The sequence below is a fragment of the Archocentrus centrarchus genome, chromosome 10 (assembly GCF_007364275.1).
Source record: "Archocentrus centrarchus isolate MPI-CPG fArcCen1 chromosome 10, fArcCen1, whole genome shotgun sequence".
Taxonomy (NCBI): domain Eukaryota; kingdom Metazoa; phylum Chordata; class Actinopteri; order Cichliformes; family Cichlidae; genus Archocentrus; species Archocentrus centrarchus.
In genome coordinates this window covers 4,211,438-4,237,128 of record NC_044355.1, presented here as the reverse complement: position 1 = coordinate 4,237,128, position 25,691 = coordinate 4,211,438, and the positions used below count along the sequence as shown (strand labels likewise).

Genomic DNA, 25,691 nt, shown 5'->3' with positions numbered 1-25,691 from the left:
GACTGAAACCTTCACAGCATCGACAGCTTTGACATCTCCTGTATTTGTTACGGCCGTTTTAAAGAGTGAAAATGAACCTTGAACTGCAACTTTTTTTTTTTTTTCCTCCTCAAAATTATATAGTACACAACCACTGAAAAGAGGACTAACAGCTTTGAATGGCATCTACAGGAAATTTCACATCCTGTGCCACCAGGTTGTCCCTAATGGGAAATCTGCCATGTTTCGTGTTGTGAAGGTTGGCAGTCCTTGTTGACTTAAACAAGACAGTGGGGTGATGTTCTGTTAAAGATAACAAAGCTAAGGTCTTTGTTATCTGTGGCTGAAGGCTGATGGAAAGTTCACCATCAGCGTGTTTGCCCTGTTCAGCAAACTGAAACAGAGAGCCTTGAAAGGAAGCCTTGGGAAAGCAGGAGTGTTATCACTGCGGCAGGATTTATGAAAAAGGGAAAATATAATACAATTCACATGAGCGAGTCCTAATTGTACTGTCTCAGCCATGATAAGTATACCAAAATAGAACAATTAAAATGCTAATGGATTATGTTTGAGATGCTACTTGTACAGTACCACAGGGGTACAGTGCTGTGCAAAAGATTTGAGCTACCCTTCATTTTTTCATGTTTTGCTTTCAAGGAGCTAGACTTTCTTGTAATTTTAAAGTGGTCTTGACCAATAGTTCTCCAGGGTTTTTGAAGGTTATCCAAGGTTTTTTCATTTGGATATTTGTTGCTTTTCACTCATTTTCAGTCTAATCTTTGTACCTGACAAATGAGGTTTTCTTGATTTTTTTTTTTTTGGTTGGTCTACCCATAACAGACAACTTAACAGTCCATTTTAAATTGTATCTTTAGGTACTTTGTTACTAGCAGCCTGTTCCAAAAACACATCATTTGTTCCTGTTTCTTTAATTGAATCTACAAAAATGCCAGAGATAACACAGTTTGACAGACATAAAATAGTATCTTTGCACCAATAAGGTGATTCCTAAAGAGCTATTAACTAAACGCTTGTTCATATCTTGGCATGGTGTGGAGTGTGTCACTGGGGGGAAACTGGGCAAGTGGAAGACAAAAGAAGTAGTATCTGAAAGTCATGTCCGTGAGAAGTAGGAAAAAAATCTAGCATAGGACACAGGACCTAAGAGATGCATCTGGCCCTTCAGTTGATCCATCTGTTTTTTTTTTAAAGCCTGTCATGTCTGGCAGTTTTCGCAATCGGAATCCGAATGCTCTGGTGTACCAAACATATTTGCTTTTCCAAGAATAGCTCTGTATGTTTTCCAATAGGCTACTCTTGTTAATGTTTGTATTTTAATTTTATTTTATTTATTTACACCAGGCCTGACAGGCAGAAAGGAAAGGGTACGAAAAGGAGTGAGAAAGAGAAAAGAAAAAAACAAAAGAAAAAACAAAACAGAAAAAAAACAAAAAAACAAAACAAAGGTGAGAAAAGAATATCCACACATATACATACACATCCACATATCTACACATGCGTGCGCGCGCACACACACACACACACACACACACACACACACACACACACACAATCCTGCTGTTGCTTGCAAATAATGTGTGTATGTGCCTCTGTCATGGAACGTACTCACCAATGGGGGCAAGAAACTGCAATCACGCCCCCCGTGATCCAGAGGCGAACAGGGAAGGACCCAGGGGCCGCTGCCTATCCACGGCCCACCAGGACCTCAGAAGACGAGAGGCCACACATCCCGATGGCAACTGCGCACACACCCCAGAGGAGGAAGGAGGGAGACCCCAGATGGACCCCCCCACAGTCAAATGGCAAGAGTCCAGAGAGCCAGAAGCAATTAGCAGCCGGCAGCCCCCGCATGAGCCACGAATGCGGCCCCAAGGCCCCAGGCACCCGAGAACCGCCAACACCCAGCAGAGCCCCCCCCGTGCCAAAGAGGTCCGAGCCACCCCCAGGCCACAACCGCCAAGGGAGCGGGCCAAGAGCCATGCCAAGACATCCGGCCACGAACCCCGGGACCCACGGGCACCCAACCCCCCAGGGGCGGCAGTGGCAACCAGCGAGAAGCGGTAGGGAGTGATAGGGAGGGGTGACTCCCACCCTCCGCAACCATGTCCCACAGGTGCCAAGGCACAGACCCAGGCCCTGCTGTCCACACACACGCACACATCATATACTCATACTCACACATATAAACATCACACATTCATGCGCACACACACAGAACTTACATGGACACCAAGTGTGGGCGAGCGGGTACCAGCACAGAGCCAGCGGCACCCTGGCGAAGCAGCCAACCCGGCCCCAAACCACTAGCCAGTCCCTACCCCAGGCAGGGTGCATGAAACTGGGGTGTGGAAGACCCGCCCTCCCCCTCCTTCCACTCAACGTGTTTGGAGTGATGTGTTGAGTGTATGGAGTGGGAAGAATATGTATAGGTGTGTGAAAGCTACAGTGCTATTAAAATTGGAGGGACAGATGTAATGAGCACTGAGCAACAGCGCCCATCCACACCACCCCCCAAAGCCTCATCAGAAATGTCTCCGTTGAAGAGTGGCTGTCAAGGCATCATTCCCATGGAGGGGAAACTGGGAGAAAAGTCTGAGGAATGACAAATTACACAAGAACTGGACTGAAAATCAGTGGCAACAGGTCTTGCGGTGTTATGGATCCAAATGTAAAAGTTTTGGTTCAAATTGTTGTCGAAATGTACAGAGGAAATCAAGAGAGAGGTACAAGAGTGAGTGTCTACAACCATTGGAGGCTCTCTCATGGTTTGGGGCGCATTTCAGCCAGTGGTTGGGGATCTTGTCAAAGCTGATGGAATTATGAATGCAGAAAAGTACAGTCAGATTTTTTTCCCCCATGCTGTACCATCTTTAGGCCATGCAAAAGGTTGAGGTGCCAGAAGAAGATGCTAAAGATAGGGTTAGATGGAGGCAGATTGATCCACTGTGGCAACCCCTAAAGGGAGCAGCCGAAGGGAGAAGAATGCAATATCATCCAGAGAGTATCTGATTGGCAACAGCTTCAGTTTTCAGCATGACAATGCTCCCATACACACTGCCAGTGCAGTAAAAGCATAGCCGGATAGAAAAACACACAATGAAATGCTATCAGTCATGGACTGCCCTCCCCAGAACCCCGACCTCAACATTATTGAAGCAGTGTGGGATCATCTTGACAGAGAACAGAACAAAAAGCAGCCAGCATCCAAAGAAGAGCTTTGGCATGTCCTTCAAGAAGTCTGGAGAACTATTCCTGAAGACTGCTTAAAGAAATGCAGAGAAAGCTTGCCTAAGAAAAATAAAATGCCTAAGTTGTCAAAAACTAAAGGTGGTCATACCAAATACTAATTTTCAAGCTTGTTGAAATGTTTTTGCCTTATATACTGTATTCCCATGTTCCATTAATCTGCTTCCCCTGTTTTGCATTTTCCTAAGAAAATATAGAGATTTTTGCACAGTTCTATAATTCAGTATTCTGGTTTGCTAAATGTGATGCTAAATGTAAATCAAGACAGAAATGCGGCTGAGAATAGACACGAGTCAAATGTCACACAAATGTTTTCAGCTAAATGTGTCATTGTGATAGACAAAGTTATTTATCATTTCTCAAGCAAGTGACATGCATTAAAAGGTCAGTGCCACAGACGCGTGTGTGCTTGATTGTGTGTGTGTGTGTGAGGCGACAAAATGGATTCAGTTTGAATTTCTGTGACAAATGGCAGCACATGCAGCTGCAGGCACAATCCCACAGGGCAGAATGAGGCAAATCTGATGCCAGTTTATGACTTCCTGCTTTAGTTACGGCATCATAGTGTCAGGCTAGCATTTTCTTATTTTGTTAATATTGGTGTGTCATCCATAATATGGGTATTATTTCATCAGCTGTCACTAGCAGGAAGAGTGTGAATGGCAGCCACTGGGGCTCCATGCTAAATCTCAGAGTAACTCTGAAGGTTGGAGAGGGTTCAGTCATTCTATTTGTGCATGCACATTCCTCTCATGATATATCTGAAATATGAAGATTGTGTTTATTGTGGCCGTGAAGTGTGTGCTTTGAACCTTGTAGACCAATTAAAAAGAGCAAATAAGACCTCCAGAGAAGGGTTGCGTTGTTGTGTGCTCAATAACAAGAGTCTATATCTATGCAGCCATAACATCAGCATGCTAAAATGATGACACCGCTAACATACTGATGTGTAGCAGGTGTAATGCTTATTATATTCCGCTGTTAGTTTTGCAGGTATTTTTTCTTGTAAACTGATAATGGTGCTAGATGAAAAATGAAGGCATCATCTCAGTCTCAAAGCGTCACACTACGATCCATGGGTGTTTGTATTAAAGCTCATTACAGTCCATCCTGTGGACAAACTGGTGAATTAAAAGACCGTCACAGTAGCTACAAAGGATTTGTTCAGCTCAGTGGGATGTGGTGGCTGGCACTCAAGAGGTGGAGCGCAAACGTCTGGAAAGGTCAGTGGTTGGGCACCAAGTTTCTCTAGTCTGCACAGTGAAGGGTCTTTGGGCAAGATATTGAACCCTAAATCCAACTGTGTGGTGTGTGTGTGTGTGTGTGTGTGGTAGTTGTGTGTGCTGAATGAATGAGTGAATGTAGCGTGTAATATAAAAGTATTTTTAGTGCTCTTTTAGACCAGAAACGTGATATAAATATCCACTGGTTAATTTTTTCATCAGTTTGTACTCACTGGTTTAATCAAAGCACATATAAATAGCTCAGTATATTACAGTTTTATTTCTGTGCTGTTACAGATTTCTAACATTCTTGTCTTCAGTCTTGTTCTTTTTTTCATATTGGAAGCTCGTGAAACTTTGGATGCAGTTAAGAGTTTTAAAAGAATAGAAAGAATAATAGATGATCTTTTTTGAAAGGCTTGCATATACACCATAAAGCAAACTGTTCCTTTATGGGGTTCCTCCATAGCTCAGCTAGTAGAGCATGAAACCCATGTATTATACCAAGGCAGAGACCTTACCCCACCTTCCTCTATCTTACTGACTCCCTACCACCTCCTCAACTTCTAATAAAGGTAAAAATGCAAAAAATAAATGTTTACAAAACAACTGAGTCCTTCCATGAGGTGGTGTTTGTCAGGCATTTTCCCCCAGGCTAAAATGATAAAACTATATATGATTCTGCAACAGGGAAACATCATCCTCAACACACAGGGACATTTAAACTCATGAGTCAGACCCAAGGGGCAATCTCCTCATTTATAATTCATCAGTTTTGATAATGTCAGGATGTTTAAAAAAAATTTGGGGGTGTGGCCATTGAAAATGGTTCCAACCATATTCCAGCCAGAAGGGGTGCCCCCTGCTAGCCCTTAAAAATAATGCATATTTGAGGTGTTGGCTTCAATCTTTAAACCCAGGAGCTAAATTTATTCAGCTGTGGTGTTTCTCAATATCACTAATCTGATTCACTGTTTGTGCCTTTTGGTGCCTTTTTAATGGAATTATCTGAAAAATAAATTTGCTGTGTGGTACTACTGAGCATGTATCTGTGTGTGTGTGTCAGCCACCTGCACACTTTATGGCTACAGCTTGCTAACCAAACTTAGTAATCTACCCACTACTCTAACTGTTGTAACTTGTAGCTATAAAAGAAGAGGAGCAGTCCAGAAACCAGTGGGTGATGATGCAGCAGTAAAGTCCATCTTTTATATACAGTTTTGTCAGACAAAACCAATTTTGGGTTTTGCCATGACGACACACCTACAAACATGCAAACACACATAACAGAAACAATACCAGCTGTGCTTTTGTAGCTTGTAATAATCAGATGGTATAATGCATTCATATATTGTAGTTTCATAGTACAATAAGCTTGTTCCAGTTTGGTGTCCAATGGGTGTGACTAAAAACAATGAAAGATTTTAATATTATATGGATGGATGAATGAATGGAATAGTGCCTTTATTAGTTGCTTTTTTTCTATCAATGTAAATATTAATAGGAATTAATACAAATGTTAATGGTTCCCTTGTTACTAATCTGTTCTTTCTATATGCAGATCAGTTTGAAATTCCCTCTGTGTGAGCATAAGGTTGCATTTTTGAATGTAATTTAAAAAAAACCTGTCTTTGTGGGGTCAACAGAAGCATCTCTTACTATGAGTTTGATACTAATTAGCAAAGACAGAAATGGATTCTTCCAGAGGCACAAATTATCAGTTCCTCTGCTGTCAACAACTATGTCATATAAAATTGTGTAAAAGCCAGAATTAGTGCTCTGTGAGTAATATTCAGGTAAAATTAGACCATACCAAGTGAACCCATGCCGGTTTCAGCTAACACGTCTGCCTTCAGTATACAAAGTGTCTCATTAACAACTATGAACAAACATCTAATCTAGAAAACTGCCAAAGGTGCTCTTATTTTTTCCTGCAAATTTTCAGCAAATTATAGTTATCTATAGTGTTTACTTTCATGATTTATAACACCTGTAGGTGTAAAAACCTGCTGTATAATTGTCATTTTCTTTCACTCAGGTGTCATTGAAAAAATATGCATATAAACTTCACAACATTCCCGAGAAATATCCCCTCATGCAGCACTCTCTCTGCCCAGTAACAGTGATATATTCCTGTTGGCCAGCTGCCCAGAATATGAAGATGTTTATATCCAGTCACGCCATTTCACAACAAAGCCACACCGTGTGAGGCTTTTTATGCTCAGAATGACTACTTTTATTTGGGCTTATCGTAATAAACAGGTTAGAAAAGTCTAACTTGTCCCAACAAGGGACACATCTTCATTTCTGTGCAGACTCTGTGGCAATGAATAAACAAAGTGGGCAGATTGGAGTGGGTGTGGTGTTATAAGGAATATAGTAATGTTGCAAACCCTAACCCACAGCAGTAAGTTTGGCATTGGGCACCATAAAAATATGTAAAAACATGGTAACAAGCAATACAACACACTTGTTACCACTTCCCATGTTAAAAATACTCCTGCAGTTCATAGGTGTTACTGCTAATTAACTGGAAACAGAATAAAAACTCAGCTGCAAGTTTCAGCGGCTCACATTTATTTTCTTTCCTCAGTTTGCTCTAAAAATGAAGTTTGTTGAGTTTATGAACAATAAAAGTAATAAATGCAGAAAGTCAGTGCTACACTTTATAACCTGAGGGGGGTAAGGATAAGAATAAAACTTCACTAACCATTAGCCCTTGTGCAGAATTATACATTTTTGGAGTGTTTTAAATTTTTTTGCGCATTCATCTTTCAGTTTTTCTAAAGTAACTTTAAATTCATGTGCCATATTGCAGCGAAGGTCCTCATTCAGTTCTGTAGTCTGGCTCTTCAGTCGAGAGGTTTGCATTATAGAGGAGTCCCTCTTGGCCTAAAAACCACAGGACTACTTCTTCTCACTGTGTACTCAGATTTTCTCTCTGAACAGCTGGCTCTTTGGCTAAGAGCCGTCAAGCTGGCGCGAGCTGGATGATGTTTTCTTCTGGCAGCGATAGAGCTGCTCTCTAGAATTATTTCCCCCCGTGCAGGATGCGTCTCGCTGTGTTTAGCAACCCAGGAGACGGGCATCACATCTGGTCCTGCACTCAGCAGCGACAGGCAGTGAGAGGTAAATTCTCCTAATGACAACTGGCTGGCCAACGGCCTGATCCACCAGGGCCTGGGTGTAAAGCTGGCATCCTGCTCTAGTAGAGAGAGAAATCCAAAGATGGGGATCTATATGATTTGTGAAACATTGAACACATTTGAGGGGGGTTTCACTTGGTGCCTGAATGGAAATGAGAGAGGCTTGAAACTAAACATGCTGCTGCACGTTTCACTCTGCTGGTTGTTTTCTCCAAGGTCACACTCTGTGGTCTGAAAGCTGTTGTGTCCAGATGGACAGTCAGTCGGGTAGATGATGGATGCTAAATGTTCATATTGGATTCCATTAATGATTGATACAAGACAGCAGGGACTCGACTCAGGGCCGGTTCATAGAGTACAGGTGTCTGCAAGGTTTTTAAGTGGAATAAAACACACAAATCAATGATTCTGTTGTTGCTATGTATGTTCTAGTTTCTGTACAGTTGCTGTACATAATCATGCCTGCTACATTAGCGTTCTCCGCAGGGTGTAAATCTGTGTCTGACAATGTGGAAAACTTGGTAATTTGATTGGTTAATTTTCTGTGAACACTGAAATCACACTAATAATAGTTCATGAACTTCTCATCTCTCGTTTTAAGCACTGCTGTTATTACTACTTCTAAGGAAATACACATAAATCTGATGAATTTAGACAGCATTGGCATTTGACAGCAACAACATATACTCAGGAAAGTGAGAAAGCTATCCTAGCTAACGTATATCACCTTTCTGTACTGACGTGGATGACAGCTGCCACTCACTCATAAATAATATTCAACATCTTTGAAATAGCCATTTGTTAGCCTAGGTTCTTTCAATTCATCTCTTTATGTGGAGCATAGGCTTAAATCACTTCTAACTGTTAAACATTGCACTGATCCTGTACCATAGATACCGTAGATGCACTGAAGCTGCAGTTCTTCTGGAGCTGATGGGGGGGCAGCACACACCTGCAAGTGTTCTCGTCACTCACCACCTTTGATCCTTTGTCACGACTCAGCAACACGCTGGGTTTGTTTTTAGTGTAATTTTTCCAGTTGAGTGAATATTACTCCTTCAAAGAGTCTGCAGGCAAAGGTGGTGGCGACCATTTTTTTTTTCTCCCTTAGACCTATTCAAGTAGTTTCAATGCTTAAACCTCAGCAGGCACCGAACAGCAACTGAGAAGAAAAAGTTAAAGCAGAAATAAAATGAAAGTGCAAAAAAAAAAAGCACTTACCAAAAGAGCTTACCAAAAAATGGTTTTATCCTCTTTTTAAAGTAAGAAGACTGACAGTAGCAATGGGGGCAGCATGGTGGTGTGGTCGTTAGCACCACTGCCTCACAGTGTACCAACATAATGACATTTAGAAGGTCTGGGTTCGATTCCATCTTGGCCCGGGCCTCCCTGTGTGGAGGTTGCATGTTCTCCCCGTGTCTGCGTGGGTTTCCTCCCACAGTCCAAAGACATGCAGTTACTGGGGTTAGGTTAATTAGTCACTCTAAATTGCCCATTAGTGTGAAAGGTTGTCTGTCTCTCTCTGTGTTGGCCCTGCGACAGGCTGACGACCTGTACAGGGTGTAACCCTGCCCCTGGCCCCATGTCAGGTGGGATAGAGTCCAGCCCCCGCGACCCCAAACAGGATAAAAAGAAGAGGATGGATGGATGGGACAGTAGCACTGACTTAAAAATTTATATTTTCTGAAAACTGAGAAGTTAATTTAACGTGTGTTCAATATGAGTTCTTTTTTTTTTTACTCCTACATCATTTGTTTGTAGTAATAAAAACAACAACCAGTCAAAGAATTTGGTGATTCGACTGAGCGACAGGATCCTCTGTGGCTGAATCAATAAAGAGTTGCCAGCAGAGAAACTTTGATGTTTGATTTTCTATTGAAGAAGTTCAAAGACTTTGCCTAATACACCCAAACAGATTATTAGCAGTGTACCAACATAAGGACATATAACATATATCAACCTCATTTCCCACGAACATCTCAGCTGGATATCACTGAGAGTGTTCTAAAACCGCTGTAGTCAGAAGTCTGCTGTGATGAGATACAGAAACACAATGAATGCTTTGAATATACTGCAGAGTTTGCTCGGAGTAATGCGATGGTCATTTCACGCCTTTTTAGGGCTCACAGACTCGTATCCCTGTCTCACTTTGAATAGATTGAAGAAGCGAGTTGTGCCGGGGCAGACCGGCTCTGTGCGGCGGTTCTGTTCAGAGACTCCTTGTTCAGAGGAGTTTGGACTGATCTTTAGCAACAGTAAATTGCAGGCTTCTAATTTTAGATACTTCTGTTCCCTAAATGTCTGTAAGGCCGTCTGATGTACAAACACAGGAACTGCTGTGGAGACATAATTTATAGTTTCTTAAAATAGTTTTTTGATAATCAGAGGTGCTTCAGCACGGATACATCAGCTGAAACAGAGTTTAACTTTAGAAAAACATCGTTTTTCAAGATAAAGTAGCCAATGCCATGACTATTGCATCTCACATGTAAGTAGCTGAAGCTTTCCTTGTATTACAGTTAAGGATTGGAATTTTAAGTAGAGATGGGAATCACCAGAGACCCATGATACAATAGTATCCTGATATTTAACTCACAATGCGATTTTAAACATTTTGTGGTTCAAACTTGTTTTAGTAAATATTAAATATTATTATTCTTTCTGCCCTTGTTACTAAGAGCACGGATTGTGTGCACGTGCTGCAGTGTGTCACAGTAACGGCTGCCTCCACCCCTCAGACAGTCAGTCTTTTTACTAATTTAGCCCCGGTACCAGGTTAATACCTTATTTTTAATATGCATCCATGTAACTTAGACTTTCAGTTGAGGAAGATTGTAAGATTCAAGATGATTGATTATCATTATCTAATGCATGACTGCACAACAAAATCACAGCTGCAGTTTTTTTTTTTTTTTTATGCAACTGAAAAAACAAAAACACAGAATGAAGAAATAATTTAGTCATTAAAAAAACTATTTTTTTAATATGTGGAGGATGGGTTCAGTAGTCTTGTAGCCCGAGGAAAGAAGCTGCTGTGAAGTCTTGTGGAATGACAGCAGATGCGTCTGCTTGTCTGATGACAGCAGGGTGAACAGGGGTGTTGGGTTTTTTTTTCTTCTTATGCTTTAGGCCCTTCCACCTCACTGGTATCTTGGAAGCTTGGTAAAAGACCGGTGCCAGTGATATTCTGGGAGGTTTTGATCACCAGCTGCAGAGCCTTCTGGTCTTTGGCTGCACTGTTTAGCAAATCTAGCAAGCAGGTGTAGAGGTGTAACACAGAAATACAGCTACCTGTTAAATGGTGCTATCAACAGCTAAAGTCAAGGTGCAGTGTTTGAAATGAGCCAGTTACGGCTCCATATTATCAGGTCTTGAGCATTTACTGGTGACGTACGATGTGCATTGCTTAACCACACCATGGGTTTCCTACAGAAGGACCAGCCTGCTTTTACTCTTAGATCTTCAAATGTTTCCATTTTCTCAAATCCGCCAATGAGACGCCAGCATTCTGAAAGCAGAAATGGTCATGGTTAGTCCAGAGGGTAGAGGGCTAAGATAGGAACTAATGCTAACAAGATTTGTTAACAAGTCGCATCCATAACTGTACAGGTGCAGCACATCTGCTAATTAGTGCTAAGAAACAGATTTATGAAACAATACACAGAGCTGTGAAAAAGTATTCGCCCCTTCCTGATTTTTTTAGTTTTTTGCATATTTGTCACACTTATATGTTTCAGATCATCAAACAGATTTTAAAATTAAAGATAACCCGAGTAAATGCAAAATGTTTTTAAATGATCATTTCATTATTTAATGGAAAAAAGGTTATATGGTAAAGTAATTGAAAAGAACCCAGAACAACATGCAAAGAACTGCAGGCCTCATTTAAGGTCAGAGTTCATGATTCAACAATAAGAAAGAGACTGGGCAAAAATGGCATCCACGGGAGTTCCAAGGAGAAAACCACTCTGACCAACAAGAACACAAAGGCTCGTCCCATTTGCCAACAAACATCTTGATGATCCCGAGCAGGGGCGGAGCTTCTGGAGGGGCTGGGCGGGCGGCACGCCCCCGGCCCAGGGCTAGAGGGGGCCCAGATGGGAGAGAGGAGAGGAGAATAAGATTTCAGGTAGCCAGGCCTGCGCGAAAGCATCAGTGATGCAGCTTCAGCTCTGGGATCAAACCATTAAACTCTCCCCGCTGCTGCTTTCTTATGAGCTGGATGAACCCATAAACTCTCTTTCTTCCTTCTCTTGTTTAGAAACATCAGGGCCTCATTACATTATCGCTTGATGTCGACTCCCTTTCTTTCACAGTGCGTTTTATGAGGGCGATTTATTCGCGAAAACGCAGCACGTCCGGTGTGAATGTAGGTTACAAGACAAGTTCACATCTGAAAGATTCGGAATTTCATGTCGTTTTTACGCAACGCATCCGGTGTGAAACGGCCTTAAAGGCTTTAAGTGGAGCATTTTTACGGACTAAGCTAACTTGAGTGGCACTTCATAACATACACATTCCCGCTGTTCTGGGCATGTGTATGTTGTAAAATGATGTTTATTATTTGGGTATAAAGGGCCCGGTCATTTGCCCCGCCCCCGGCCCGGCTCTGATTTGTTCCGCTAGTGATCCTGAGGACTATTCTGTGGACTGATGAGACAAAAGTTGAACTTTTTTGGAAGGTTTGAGTCACATACATCAGGTATACACCTAACACAGCATTACATAAAAAGAACGTCATGGCTACTAGGGATGTGCGCGATACCCAACTAGACGACTAATTGTCGCTATTGTTACTAGTCGGTACCAGACGTACTAGTCGTTTAGTCTAATTAAGGTTTTAATTAACCCAGTGCTAGTAAATCTTTGTCCTAAGTGTTATGCAGCCATCTGCCACCAGATGGGGCTGCAGCCCTTACATCGTTATAGAAAAATACCATAACGTAACCTGAAGCACACCTCCCAAGAAACACCCTTCCCTGCATTTCTGGCTACTTCCTCCAAGTTTGTTCAAAGAAGAGGAAAAAACTAGAAGGACAAATGTGTTTGCGCCTTAAAAAAACAAAAACAAAAAACTGACCACAGCCAAGAGTAGGACCCAGGAGGGGTAAAAGTGCCAGCATTTTATGTTTCTGTCGGCCGCCACTGCCTGTAAAACACAGGGACACGACCGAAAGGTAATTAACACACGCAATGCACGTGCACAGGTGGGCCACTTACGTAGGGTAGGTCGTAGCTGCTGAAATCTGAATCAGGTGTAAGCTGGAGGAGGAGGCTGGGTGAGAGGGAGGTCAGGGCTCCACTGCTCAGGATGCCACCCCGGATAAGCGGAAGAAAATGGATGAATAGATGTTTATTGTTTTGATGCGTGTCATGAATCGTAGAGCAACGAGCATCGTTGATAATGCGCGGCACCAGGCGCCACACTTTTAAGTCGCAATTTATTCGTTTTTCAGATGTTATTTTCTCATATTCAGTGATGCGTGAACATCGTTTGCAGTAATGCGTTTTCATATATTTATATCAATTGATTTTGTTTTTATTCTTCGTTGTTTGGAGTGTAACATGGAGTGTCTATAATGCCTGATGTTTGGTGCCCCACAGTTAAACAGCATTTAAAGTGGGATTCATTATAGAGGAATGCAATTAATGGTTTCAAATGCCTTTGTTTAGACAGGCATAAAATTTTATTTGATATCTGAATTTTTCTTAGTTTTAGACTGGAAGGTTAGTCCATTTTTTTCCCCCTTGTTTAGCCGACTAAGAAGTTCAGTTCAATTCACTTTTATCTGTAAGGCACAAAATTACAGCAACAGTTGCCTCAAGGTGCTTCATACAGTAAAATAATGACCCTACGATATTAGAAACAAAACCCCGACAATCAGATGAACTCCAAGCGATCACTTGGTGATGGCAGGAAGGAAAATCTGAATTTTAAAACCAGGCTCAGGGAATGGCAGCCAACGGCCTTGACCTTTTGGGGGTGAGGGTTAGGAGAAGATAAGAAGAGCATAATATCAAAACTATTTTGCACCAGGCTTTAAAACATTATTTTTAATGGCTGAAATTTTACACGTTAACATTGGAGTCTATGGGGATTGGATCCTTTTTTGGAGCCTGCCTCAAGTGGCCATTAGAAGATTTGCAGGTTTATTTGCACCTGGCAATGGCTGTTTTATTTATATAGTACATTTCAATACATGTAAACTCAATGTGCTCAACACAGAAGATATAAATATGAACCTATGTAGGCTTACAATGGCTTACAATGGCTTATAAAAATGATTTGTCTGTTTTTGAACATATGCACAGATGTAACTGATCTCAGGTCAGCGGGATGCTTGGTCCAAAGAACAGTAACCACAGTAACTGAAAGCACCCTCAGCATACACAGCTCTAATTCTGCACCTGATGACCTGAGAGGTCTGACTGGAAGGTAGACAGTGAGCAAGTCAGAGATGTGCTTGGGGGGGGGGCTAAACCATTGACAGCTTTGTGAACTAACTGAAGGATTTTAAAGGTTATTATATATTACACTCTGAGTTAATGAAATGCCTTCAAAACTGGGGTCATGTGGTCAAATTTCTGCATACCTGTAAGAACTCTGGCTGCTGCATTTTGAATAACTGTTCAGTATTCATAGAAATTGTTCTATGATGATTTGAAGGATCCTGCAAATAAAGTGTTAGAATAATCTGGCCTGCTCGATATGAAAGCCTGGAGCATTTCTCAGAGTAAGTCCGGCAGATTCCTTTTGCCAGCTTTACCTTTACACTGTTTCTCCAGGGTGCTTTTGGTGGACCACGTACAGGAGCAGTATGGCCAATAATCAGAGATTTTCCATAATTTCATCAACTTGATGACAAAAATATACCTCTGTTCACAAACGAATGAGCTGCATTGATGACTTTAACTGCTGCATGTCTCAAAGTGGAACACAGACGAGACAGAAATATTTTTTGTTGGTCCAGAAATTTCAAAACATAATATTTGTTCATGTTTATCATCCCCATCTCTGAAACACAAGTTTGTGACCTTTTGTACGGGTGGGCCCAAACACATGCTGTTTAATATCAAAACATTCTAATAAAGTGATGAACTGTCTGGCATCAGAATTGCTGTTGTCACCAAATAACATGTTTGCAAGGTAACGATAACAATAGTGAATAAAATTGCTGTATTTACCAGTGTCCTGGAGAAGGATGAAACAGAGAGAACCTCTCCATTTACAACTGCTTTATGTCAGAAGGTTTCAGTATTATTTCATGGTTGAGGTGCTGCAATTGGAATAATAAGCTAGGAGATGCCTACCACGCTTGTCCGTCTGACAGCTAGCGGTGCTGATATTATACTCAGCAATCAGAGAAAATGTGTCAGAAAAGATGTAAAAGCAGTTGAGGAAATCCTGAGTTTGACTTTGGAGCCTTTCCCTGCTTGTTTTTTCTTCTCGGGTCGACCTTGAGGAGCCCTCCCCGTGCTGCCTTTTCACAGCACACTGAACAGCAAAAGGACAGACAAGGTGCACGTTAGGCGAAGGTGGTGGCTCCTGTCATAGTCGGCCTGGGTGCTATCAGGATGGGATCAGTCGTCTGTGTCTGGATGACAGAACTGCCTGCGTCCCCGTCACTGCAGAGTGTCCACAGGCGTCTTTCGGCCTCGGTGTCATGACAGCCAGCTCAGCACGACAACAGGACAACTAAAGGGGACGAGCCGTCTGCTGTCAGCAGTTAAAAACCACATTCTGGGCTCCTGTCATCAACCAATGTCCAGAATGTGAAATATTAAAGGCTCACCTCTACACGCACATAAATATATTTAAGCAATACTGAAACAATTATATGAATATTCAACATCTCCTGTCAGAATGATACATTTGCCAAAGATTTAGAAAATAACCTTTAAAAGGTTTTGCTATTTGCAGACTGGCGTCCAGATCCTTGAACTCCCTGAAGGTCTGCTGAACACTGGCTTAACGAGCGAAAACCCCCCCAAAACTCTGCATCTGTTAAACAGGGAGCAGCGGTCCAGAGGAGAAATAAGGAGAATATTATGCAATATTAAAGCAATTTTGTAAAATAATACAAAATGCTTGAGACTGTCATTATTAGCAGGTTAACATAAATATAGTGACTGAAAAAGTGCTGATTTTGAAACCCCCCATTAAGCAATCAGTCCAAAAGTGAAAGCTACAGTTTTGATTGTTGCTGATTCTCCAGCGTGGTCGCTGTAAATGATCATTTTGTAGACTAAACAAACTATTTTCTTTACATTTTTTTTACACAAATAATTATTTATCTACTGTATAATAGAATTAATTGATGGCCTTAATTTGAGTAGTCGTCAAATATTAATCAGAAAATACAGCATGCACAGTGACAAGTTTTCTTCTATCTGTGTTTAGATAATCATAATTTCATTGTGTGGACATCAGCCCAGGCTCTGAGTTTTTTTTCATATGTTAGCATTGCTGTAATAATGTTTATCTGCGGCTGCGCTGAAATGTCTCCAGAGCTTTCGGATGGTTTTATAAAGTTTTGTTTAGCTATGAGGATGCTCGTTTCCTGACTTTTGCTAGAGCAGCACAGTGAGGGTGACATTGATGGTTTTGAGTGGACTCACAAATATTTGATATGTCATGTGATCAAGTTCAAATATTCTTGATGTCCTCTGGATAATTTGCATTGGGGTCCCAGACAGACATAGCTACTGAGGTGCTGCCCATTGTTTTGGGAATTTCCATTTTGAAGCCTCGATGGGAGCATTTTCCACATTTTACATGAGCTCCAAAACATGGTAGGACACTGTAGCAGATGATCGCCGGCCTGTGTGACTGAGGAAGTGTGTAATAGTGGAAATGGTGGATATTAGTTCATCCGGTCCTGCAGCATCTCTGACCACATTGCGGTCATTACATTGCACGAGGAAATGGTTATGTGCAGGCAAATTTTGTATTTCTCAGTGATACCATGAAACCTAGCAGATCATCACAATCAGCACCTGCACCCTAAATCCGTGGGATGATAGTTCAGATATATTTCTCTGCTGGTAAGAGAGCAGGGAGCCGATGTTTATTAAGCCAGTAAATTGACACGCAGGACATGTGATGAAGAGCTCAATCAGTTGCATCCTGAGTGAAGCACCAGCTTTTCATGGTCTGCTGCCACACACTTGTCCTAAATACACACTTAGCCTGTTATAAACTGTAAATCTCGCTTTGGCAGCAGCCCATGCTGAGCTACTGTTGTGCAGTATTTGCAGTGAGACGTCAGTGTTGATATTTAATCACTTTAAGGTTAGATCTGGTTTTCTCATGAACCATCGCTCAGTTACTATGTGTGTCTAGCCTGTATTTCCTGTATTATTATTAGTTTTTGTTCATAGGCAAATAGATTTTTATGACATTGCATTATATATCATTTATATACCTCCTTTTCACATGGGTGTTGAGAGCACAACCCCACTTATACTGCTACAATCCTCCTGTTATTGATTGTGTGCATTTTGTGATCTCTAAACTTTAGCATTAGTTTGAGGCACTAAAAGCAAATCTTATCAGCCTGAACTTTGTGTTCAGCTTGAAATAAAAGCCGTACAAACTTGATGAACGCAGCAGACTTTTATTGTTCTGCTGTCACTATTCAAAGCTATCATCCCAGCCTTAAGAATTTTTTTTCCACTTATTTTCTGCAACCCCACAGAAGAGAAACATGTAATTTAATCAAAGCGCATGTTTGCTATGGTAATTAAATTCCTTATTATGTTTACATTTTGCTTACTGCACCAGTGTGACTAGTTCATTTAGCATTTTAGGAAGGCTTCTTTGTTTGAGAGAAAATCCATTTTCTAGCTGCTACCATCCACCGCCACACACACAAGTGCACTGATTATTCTGGAGGCGCAGAATGAGGAAGCGGGCAGGAGAATGCAGGATGAGGACCTACAACTGGCACAAGGTGCAAGCACCACCAGTGGCCTCAATCAGTCATGAGGTGCCTCAGCACGAATGGAGCAGAGAGGTTGTTGTGTTGGCAGGCCCCGGCAGCATGATTAAGGAGCCAGCAGTGTGATTACGCTGCTCGCCTTATGAATGGAGTAATAGAGGGAGGCATAGTCTGGTGCTAAATTCTCCTGATGGAGGTGAGACATGAGTATGCGGTGGGGAGGAGTCCGAGGCCCTCCCATGTGACCGAGAGAAGATAAAAGACTGACAATAGATAATTAAGGAACTGCCAGGACCTCTTTTCTATTCACATGGCTGTATTATTAAAGGGGATTCAGTCAGGAAGAATATTAATATAAACTACAGCCTGTGTGACTCAGATGAATATAAATTGGGGCTGGTGTGTGGAGGAATGCATTAGGGAGTGTTTATCAGGGGTGCAGGGGAGCAGAGCGATCATGAGAATGGGCTCCACACTTTGGCAATGGAGCTGTGTTGAGTTCCCGTGAATTACCAAACGCATGTCATCAGTTACAAAGGTTTGCATGTTCACATATTTAAATCGCTGCTGCAGAAAAAAGTCACACAGTTGTAGTTTTTTGGGGGGGTTTTTTTGTGCATATTAGTCTCCTGTTCATTTACGCTTCATCGCTTTTAATGATTAAAAAAGAAATAAATATTTAAACCCCAGTTGAGTGATTTTATTTTTCAACTGCTGCACAATACTACAGAACATTAAGTAGAAAAGCATTAGATTAATTGAGAATCAATATCATCAATGAATCTCACCGTAAATATAGTTCAGGCAGTAAAAAGCTCAGACTTTTCTGTGTCGCAGACGTGGTTGAATGTGGTAAGTTTTCACTTTATCTGTGTGAAAAAAAAAAAGGCTTATCTGATGTAGGGGTTGTTGAGATGGAAGTACCTCTCCACATGGATTTCAAAGATAAGTATTCAGCCGTATGCAATTTGGAGGATCCTTTTATCCAAAACAGCCGACTGAACCTGCAGCCGTATACATTTTAAAGATGAATAAGCCTGGAGAGGAAAATATGACACTGCCAGAAAACATTACCTGTGCCGAAATGCGAACATCCTGGATGGAGTTTTTTTTTTTTTTGTTTGTTTTTTTTTCAAAACACGTCAGCGGGAAGAAAATATCTCAATGATGAATCACTGAAGGAGTCGAGGAGATGACTATAATAGACAAAGTTAGGTTTACGGAAACAGAAGTCTGAAAGTTCTCTACATCTGACCCTTGTTTGAAGATAATGACAAACACTGACTTCTTCAGATGAGCCACGGTTTATTTTCAACGCCACTAGACATGAACCTCGCCTCCACAATCCCCAGATGTTCCACAACTCACGGGACACAAAGGATCTTCTGCAAGAACCCTTCAAGAGTTCCTGTGTTTGTGCCCCAGCCGGTCAGAGGTGTTTTTGATGGCACCGGGTGCACTATGTTTAGCTGCCGTTTTCTATAACTAAAATCTTGGGGGAAATTAAGTGGTTACCAGATCTGGTTAAATAGATTACATAGCTGATGGTTTTCTTTTGGCCTCTATCCAGGAAAAGCGTACAGATTATTAACCAGGTGGTTTTACTGATGTGAACTGGTGTAAGACATCAGGAAAAACGGCATTACATACCAAGACACCGTAACTTGCTGAGGACAGTTTGCCTCATCAGTGATGATGGAGATTCACTCAGTTCTGAGGGACTCCAATAGAGTAGTTTAATTTTCATTAAACTTATGCTGCCTGCAGCACATTGGAAATGAAAATTTTTCTGCGTTCACAGGTAGGTGCTTCCCAAATGAAATGCTTGCAAAATGTGATATTTTATAGATTAACCTGATACTTTATATAGCAGTCAAAATAAGCTCCATCTGGATCAACTTTAAGTCAAATTTAGCCAATGTGTATAACAATCCACTAATGTATAAATATAATAAGCACAAATACCATATTTTGAATAATAAATACTTTTTTAATACTAATAGATTTTATTACTACTTTGAATGTGCTCATTTTATATCCATCCATCATCTTCCGCTTATCCAAAGTCAAGTTGCGGTGGCAGCAGGATAAGCAGGATGTCCTTTTCCCCAGCCATACTTTCTAACCAGATAGTGAACCACCTCAACCATCTCCTTTTGAGACGCAGGAGCAGCGGCTCTACTCAGAGGTTCCTCTGTCTAAGGTCCTCACCTTATCTTTAAGGCTGAGCCCAGCCACCCTATGGAGGAAACCTCATTTCAGCTGCTTGTGTGAGCAGCCTTACTCTTTCAGTCATTACCCACATTTCATGACCATAGTTGGGACGTAGACGGACTTGTAAATCAGCAGCTTTGCCTTTCAGCTCAGCTCTCTTGAACCATGAGTCCAGTACAATGGCCACATTGCTGCTGAGTCCTCACCAATCCACCGGTCCGACTCGCACTGCCCCTTCCCGTCACTCGTGAATACGATCCCAAGATACTTAAAATTCTTTGCTTAAGGCAGCCTTTTGCCCCATCCCAGAGGTACGTAGTATTCCACTGTTTTCCAGCAGAGAACCTTGACCTCAAACTCGGAGGTGCTGATGTTCTAGTGTAATTAATTTATTAAGGAAAAGAGTACTTCAAATGCATATATTGTTGCACCAAAAATCTCCTTGTGATTTCTTTGGTTGCTAGCGCACCGCTGCGATTGCCCAGAGTCGTCATGCCTTTTTAAATGTTGGTTGTAGCAGTAAGGTACAACTTTGACTTTGAAGGAGAACGCGAACATTTCTGGTTTGTGTTGCACTGCAGTAACACACACACATTTGCATGCAACTCACAGCCTTTAATTCAGTTTTCACAGACCTAGCAAGTCTTCATTTATATTTTCTTTATTTGCTTCTTACAATTATCTTAAACACTCTTTGCTGCAGGATAAATGCACCCAAAGGGAAAACAGACTTGTGACCTTGTTCTTGTTGCAGAATAAATAACTGGCAGCTCGGCTCCTAAAGGAGCCTTTATTCCATAACTGTAAACTGGCCTGTATAGAAGGTCATTTTAACAACAAATAGACACAATAACACACGTTTCATGATATATTTTTTTTATTGTTGGGTAAAATGACAAGCGTGTTTTCTCTATATAAATAACAATCACATGAAAGAACATACGAGACATGGCTATATGGAGGGTGAAAGCAGTGTTTGTGATCACAATGTGGTGCTCGGGTACAGGATGTCCATAATGACAGCAGTGTTTGTTTTTCATTCTTAAAAAGGAGTGTGCTGATTATTCGAAATGAACAGAATCTGTACACTGATGAGAAACTAATGGACTCACAGCCAGCCGCTATGTACAGGACATTAACAGAAAGGTCAGAGGTCATCATCAGCAGTAGAGCCAGAATTTAAAATAGGAGGAAAATTAAAATCAAAGTATATACGCTTTAACTGGAAAGACAGAATGACTATATATATATATAATCTGTACACATCAAAAGTTCATACTAAATTTGAGATAAAGTTGCCCATTGTGATTCAGAGTCATAGAGTGCTAGGGTGAAAATGCATAGAAATGTGTCCAGCTAGGAAACGGTTTCATTGACTACTGCAGGAGCATTTAAAAAGAGCTGCTTCTCACACTCAGAGACCCTCTACTCAGTGCAACCACATCTACCCCAGTGTGCTAGCTCATCTTTATTTCACACGAAAACATCCACTTGAAACATGCTGTCAAACATGCTCCACATTCAGCTACGCTCGAAGATGCTTTTCTTTTTTTATTTGGTCCAGGGTTATTAAAGTTATGACAGAATTTTCTCCACACGAGTGCTCTATTGACTCTCTGCTAAGGAACATTTTTGAAATACTTTCAATTTCACAATGTGTAGTGTATAAAGCTGGTAATATTTACCTAACATCACCACTGACTTTCATTTTTCTGCTTTGGACTATAAATGGAAAAAAGAAGAAGAAGAAAAAAAACTATATCATTCAAGACCTTCCAAAGCTGATTATAATTTCGGATCAAAGGTTACAGAGCACACAACCATAATGAACCACTCAGTCTCCACTTCAAACAGGATGGGATCACAGCGAGGGCTCGTTTTAATTAGATGGACTTGGATGCATTCGGTGGACGAGAGCTGTAAATTTGTGAGGAACCACTCACACTCACCATGAATGAAGGGGGTCAAAGAAAGAGGTGTTAGTCTGCAGTCACACTGGGAATAATTATGCTAATTCCTCTGATGGAGGGGAATTTTCCTTGAAGGCACAGGAAAAAAAAAGTTAGGAATGGGGAAAATTGAAATTGCGAGATTTAATCTGGACATATTTATGTATATATGCGTTTCTGCCGATTCACTTCAGTTTGTTTTCTTGAGAGACTATCTACAGCATTCCCACACACTGAATACAACCAAAATAATAATGCAAAGTTGCACATATTTATGGTTTCATACCAATTTTCCTGAAAAATGTTCTTAGCAAGCAACTTTGATGTAGAGGCAAACCACCAGGCGAAAACAAAACAAACAAACTTGGCTTCAAGACAATATCAATCAATTATGCCCTCACGTATTTATTTATTTATTTTTTTGGATGACAGTCCCTCTTCCGTCAGACTAACAAGTCAATTTGGTTTCTGAATCTGTGGTTTTCATTATCACGCTCCCACAAAACTAAAGAATCTGCAACAGAATTCAGTGCATTAGTACCTTTGAAAGGAAAACAAAGCTCACTGGGTCTCGATGTCGTGACCTAAGACTCTCCCACCCACACCACCACGTTGCCTTTGAGGACATCAGTGATCTCACAGTTGAGCTTGTTGAGCCGTCCATCCAGGATGAAGAGGGACTCTCTGGACGGTGTCATGAGGTACTGCCCGAACAGTCCGCTGCCTGCCATGATCCTGTTCCTGCTGCTCCACGGCCACTCGAATGACTTGGTGGGCTCCTTCAAGCTCTTGATCATCTTGACTTTGCCGGTGCTTAGCTCCACAAACAGAGCGTCAGTTTGACGGCCGGAGCTGCCGAACACGTTGTACTGGTGGACCTCGGTGAAGGAGCGCTGGAAGGCCAGATCAGACAGGTGCAGGTTGGTGTGGATATCGAAGGGCTCCTGGATTTGCCCGCGTTCCGAGATGGTCTGGATTCTCATCAAGCCATCGCCGTCATCCACGGTGACCAAGTAGTGGCCATCTGGAGACACATAGGGAGTGCCGGTGATGTCACGGTTTTGTCCAATCACGCTGTCTGTCACACTGTCTAAGATGAGCTGGGGCTGCGTGGCGCCGGTGGAGTCTGGCCTGCAGTTAACAAAGTAGTAGCCACCGAGATGGGTGTAGGCTACGGATTTGGGGATGCAGTTGTACTCCCATAAACTGATGTTTTTCACGTACGATGTCGTCTCCAGGTCAATCTTGTGGAGGACAGGCTCATTTCGATGAAGGATGAGGCCAAATCTGTAGGGAATTTAAAGAGAAAAACAAAGATTTAATCAGTATCACATTTTTCTTCTGAAATCCACATTAGGGCTCTCAAGGAACTGCCATAGCAGTTGACCAGCTGATCACTTTGTACAAAAGTGGTGTCTGAGAATGTCCACAGTAACTGAGTTCACCTGGAGATCACTTTAGTGATACTCTTTTTCCACCTTTAACAGCATCCAAGCAGCAGTGCAGAAGTACCAAAATCTGCAGTTCCTTTAATGAGCACTTGAGGCTTGCTTCAAAATCAATCAATTCAATTTTATTTATATAGCGCTAAATCACACCAAACAGTCACCTCAAAGCGCTTAAATCAATCCCTATACCTCCCCCATGTTAAAACACCCAAAGAAATACAAAAAATGGTTTTGGCCTCTCTGGGTAGTTTCCCCCCTTCATAACAACTCTACTAACGGTGAATAACTGATGACCTCTCCTCCAAATATGGTCTCTAAATACAGCAGCCACAGCGCTAACTTTGTGGCTTCAAAATGTTGCCGGATTCATCCCAACAATTACTGTATGAATTTTCATGAGCATCATATTGTGGTCACCAGAAGATGAACCCTAATGGGTTCCGTCAGCTTTCATAAAATTTTGACCCGTTGGTGCCAATCTATCTATATTTTTATTTCAATTTGGTTAGTTTACTTCTAGCCTTTCTAGCCTTAGAACATGGATCTCAAGGGCAATATGTGTGAGGCAGCATGTGAAATGTCAGCCTTAAGAAGCAGACTGAGAATCCCAGCTCTGCACAAAGAAGGCCGAGCAGCAGTTCAGCTCAATTTGACTCAACATGTGAAACTTCGCCCGGACACAGAAAGAACTGATTGACAGCTCGCTCTTGATTTTGCGGATGATGGCGCATGGGTGGTGTTAGTTTGTGGAGAAATTCAAAATCTGCTTTTTGCATGTTAATGTACAAGTTTTGGAATTTTAGGAAAGAAAAGAAATGAAAGTCTGGTTTAGCCTGATTTTTACATACTGCATCACATTTAGGAAATCCTGAACAGGTACTTCAGTGCACACGCTGTCATTCAGACATGCCAATCTGAATAAATATGCGGGCTCTTCATGCTGGTTGTGTTGACAAATTTGACATTCTGACAAAGTCTAAAAATAAAGAATTTTCTGTATTTGTTCTTTATATATTTAGTTTTATAAGCACACAGTATTGTTTCAGTTATTTATTCAAACACCTACTGCTTGGACTGCTGCACAACTTTGTAATTTACTTTCACAGGCATGGTTCACAGACTTTGACTAAACCCTTTCTGATGTTAATCCTCTGAGTTTTACCTTTATTTCCAGCACTCGTAATATTAGATGAAATATCTCAACAACTGTTAATGAAATCTGGAGTATATACTCATCTCTTCTCAAAGATAATTATAATAATCTTGGCGATTCTTAGCTTCTCATCCTACACCATCATCAAGTTGCATTTTTAAATTGTTGGTTTATGACCCCAGTATATCACGCCATCGGCTGCAGCTGTGTTTAGCACTACACTTCCTGTAATTTGTGATCTAATACAGACTGACTAGCAATTAGTGCTAGTAAGCTGAATTTGAGAGGCAAAAATCATACATTTTTGGGATGTCTGCACCAGCTTCCCAGCCTTTTTTTGGATGATTAATGCAGAATACATCTCGTTAGTTCAAATCTAAAGTAACTTGCTTCCAACAGTCATGAACTGTTGAAAATCTGACAGTAAAAAGCCCCCTAAATGTTTAACCTGCAGGCGGAAAAAAATCTTAAATAAACCAGCACAATGTACATAACAAGACAAGGTCGACTTGGAATAAGAAATTAATAAGAAAGGACTGTTGGGCTGTCATAATGTTAAAGAAATGTTCAGGAGTAAAAATTAAACGTTGCTGAGAGGTCCATTTAAGCACTAAAACAGCCAAAGTCTGCCCCCTGACAGTCTCAGCTGTCTAGCATCATCTACACTTTCACCTATAATAGAATTATAGCAGTGTTATATGTGGGCAACAATCAGTAAAAAAGCTACTCATTAGAAAAACTCAGAGACCCGCTTAATGGCACATTACACTTTAACAGCTGAACGGGGAGAATATGCAAGGAGTGGACAGGCCTCAATTAAATGCGAATACCAGCTGATCGATGCTGACAGGCACTTCAATCTTGCTGTCATTCATCATCTTTTATGCCATTTGAACACCATGCTGTCTGTACCTGTGAACAGAAAATGGCTGTTTGAAAGCCACACAGCACATTATCATCACTGTGAAGGGAGTCATTGATCCAGAGATCGCTGCGTCCACTGGGGCCAAGCAGGAGGCTGCACAGGGACGCAGAAAATCTGAGGATTTTTGACTGGTTTTGTAACACGTGCACACAAATTAACAATAACCTGTTAAGCACATGTTCGAGGCTGGCTTTACTCCTTAATTAGTTATAGTTGACTTATTATGTGATCTGCTGACAATCAGTGGCTTTTGGCATATTAAACTGCAAGCCTCTAATGAGACAGTTTTTCATATGTTGTGGCCACTTCAGTCTGGACTGTGCTAACCGTGACACACACCTGTTTGTCCTTTCTTTTGATTCGTTTGCTCACCACAAACTACATTTTATCTGTTTTAGAATGAAAAAGCCAAAACAGTAGATTTAATTGTTCTTTTTCTAGCTCAA

General features: G+C 41.3%; 1 protein-coding gene across 2 annotated transcripts in view; it reads right to left on the bottom strand.

Moving 5' to 3' along the window:
• Positions 1 to 20,629: 20,629 nt before the first annotated feature.
• The window catches only part of fstl5 (follistatin-like 5), a 208,425-nt gene continuing 203,363 nt past the window's right edge, over positions 20,630 to 25,691 (bottom strand). For both annotated transcript variants that reach the window (XM_030738618.1, XM_030738619.1), the window contains one exon: positions 20,630 to 23,006. In XM_030738618.1, coding sequence (XP_030594478.1) covers positions 22,304 to 23,006 — 703 coding nt within the window. In that variant the 3' untranslated portion in view covers positions 20,630 to 22,303. The remainder of the gene's footprint in view (positions 23,007 to 25,691) is intronic.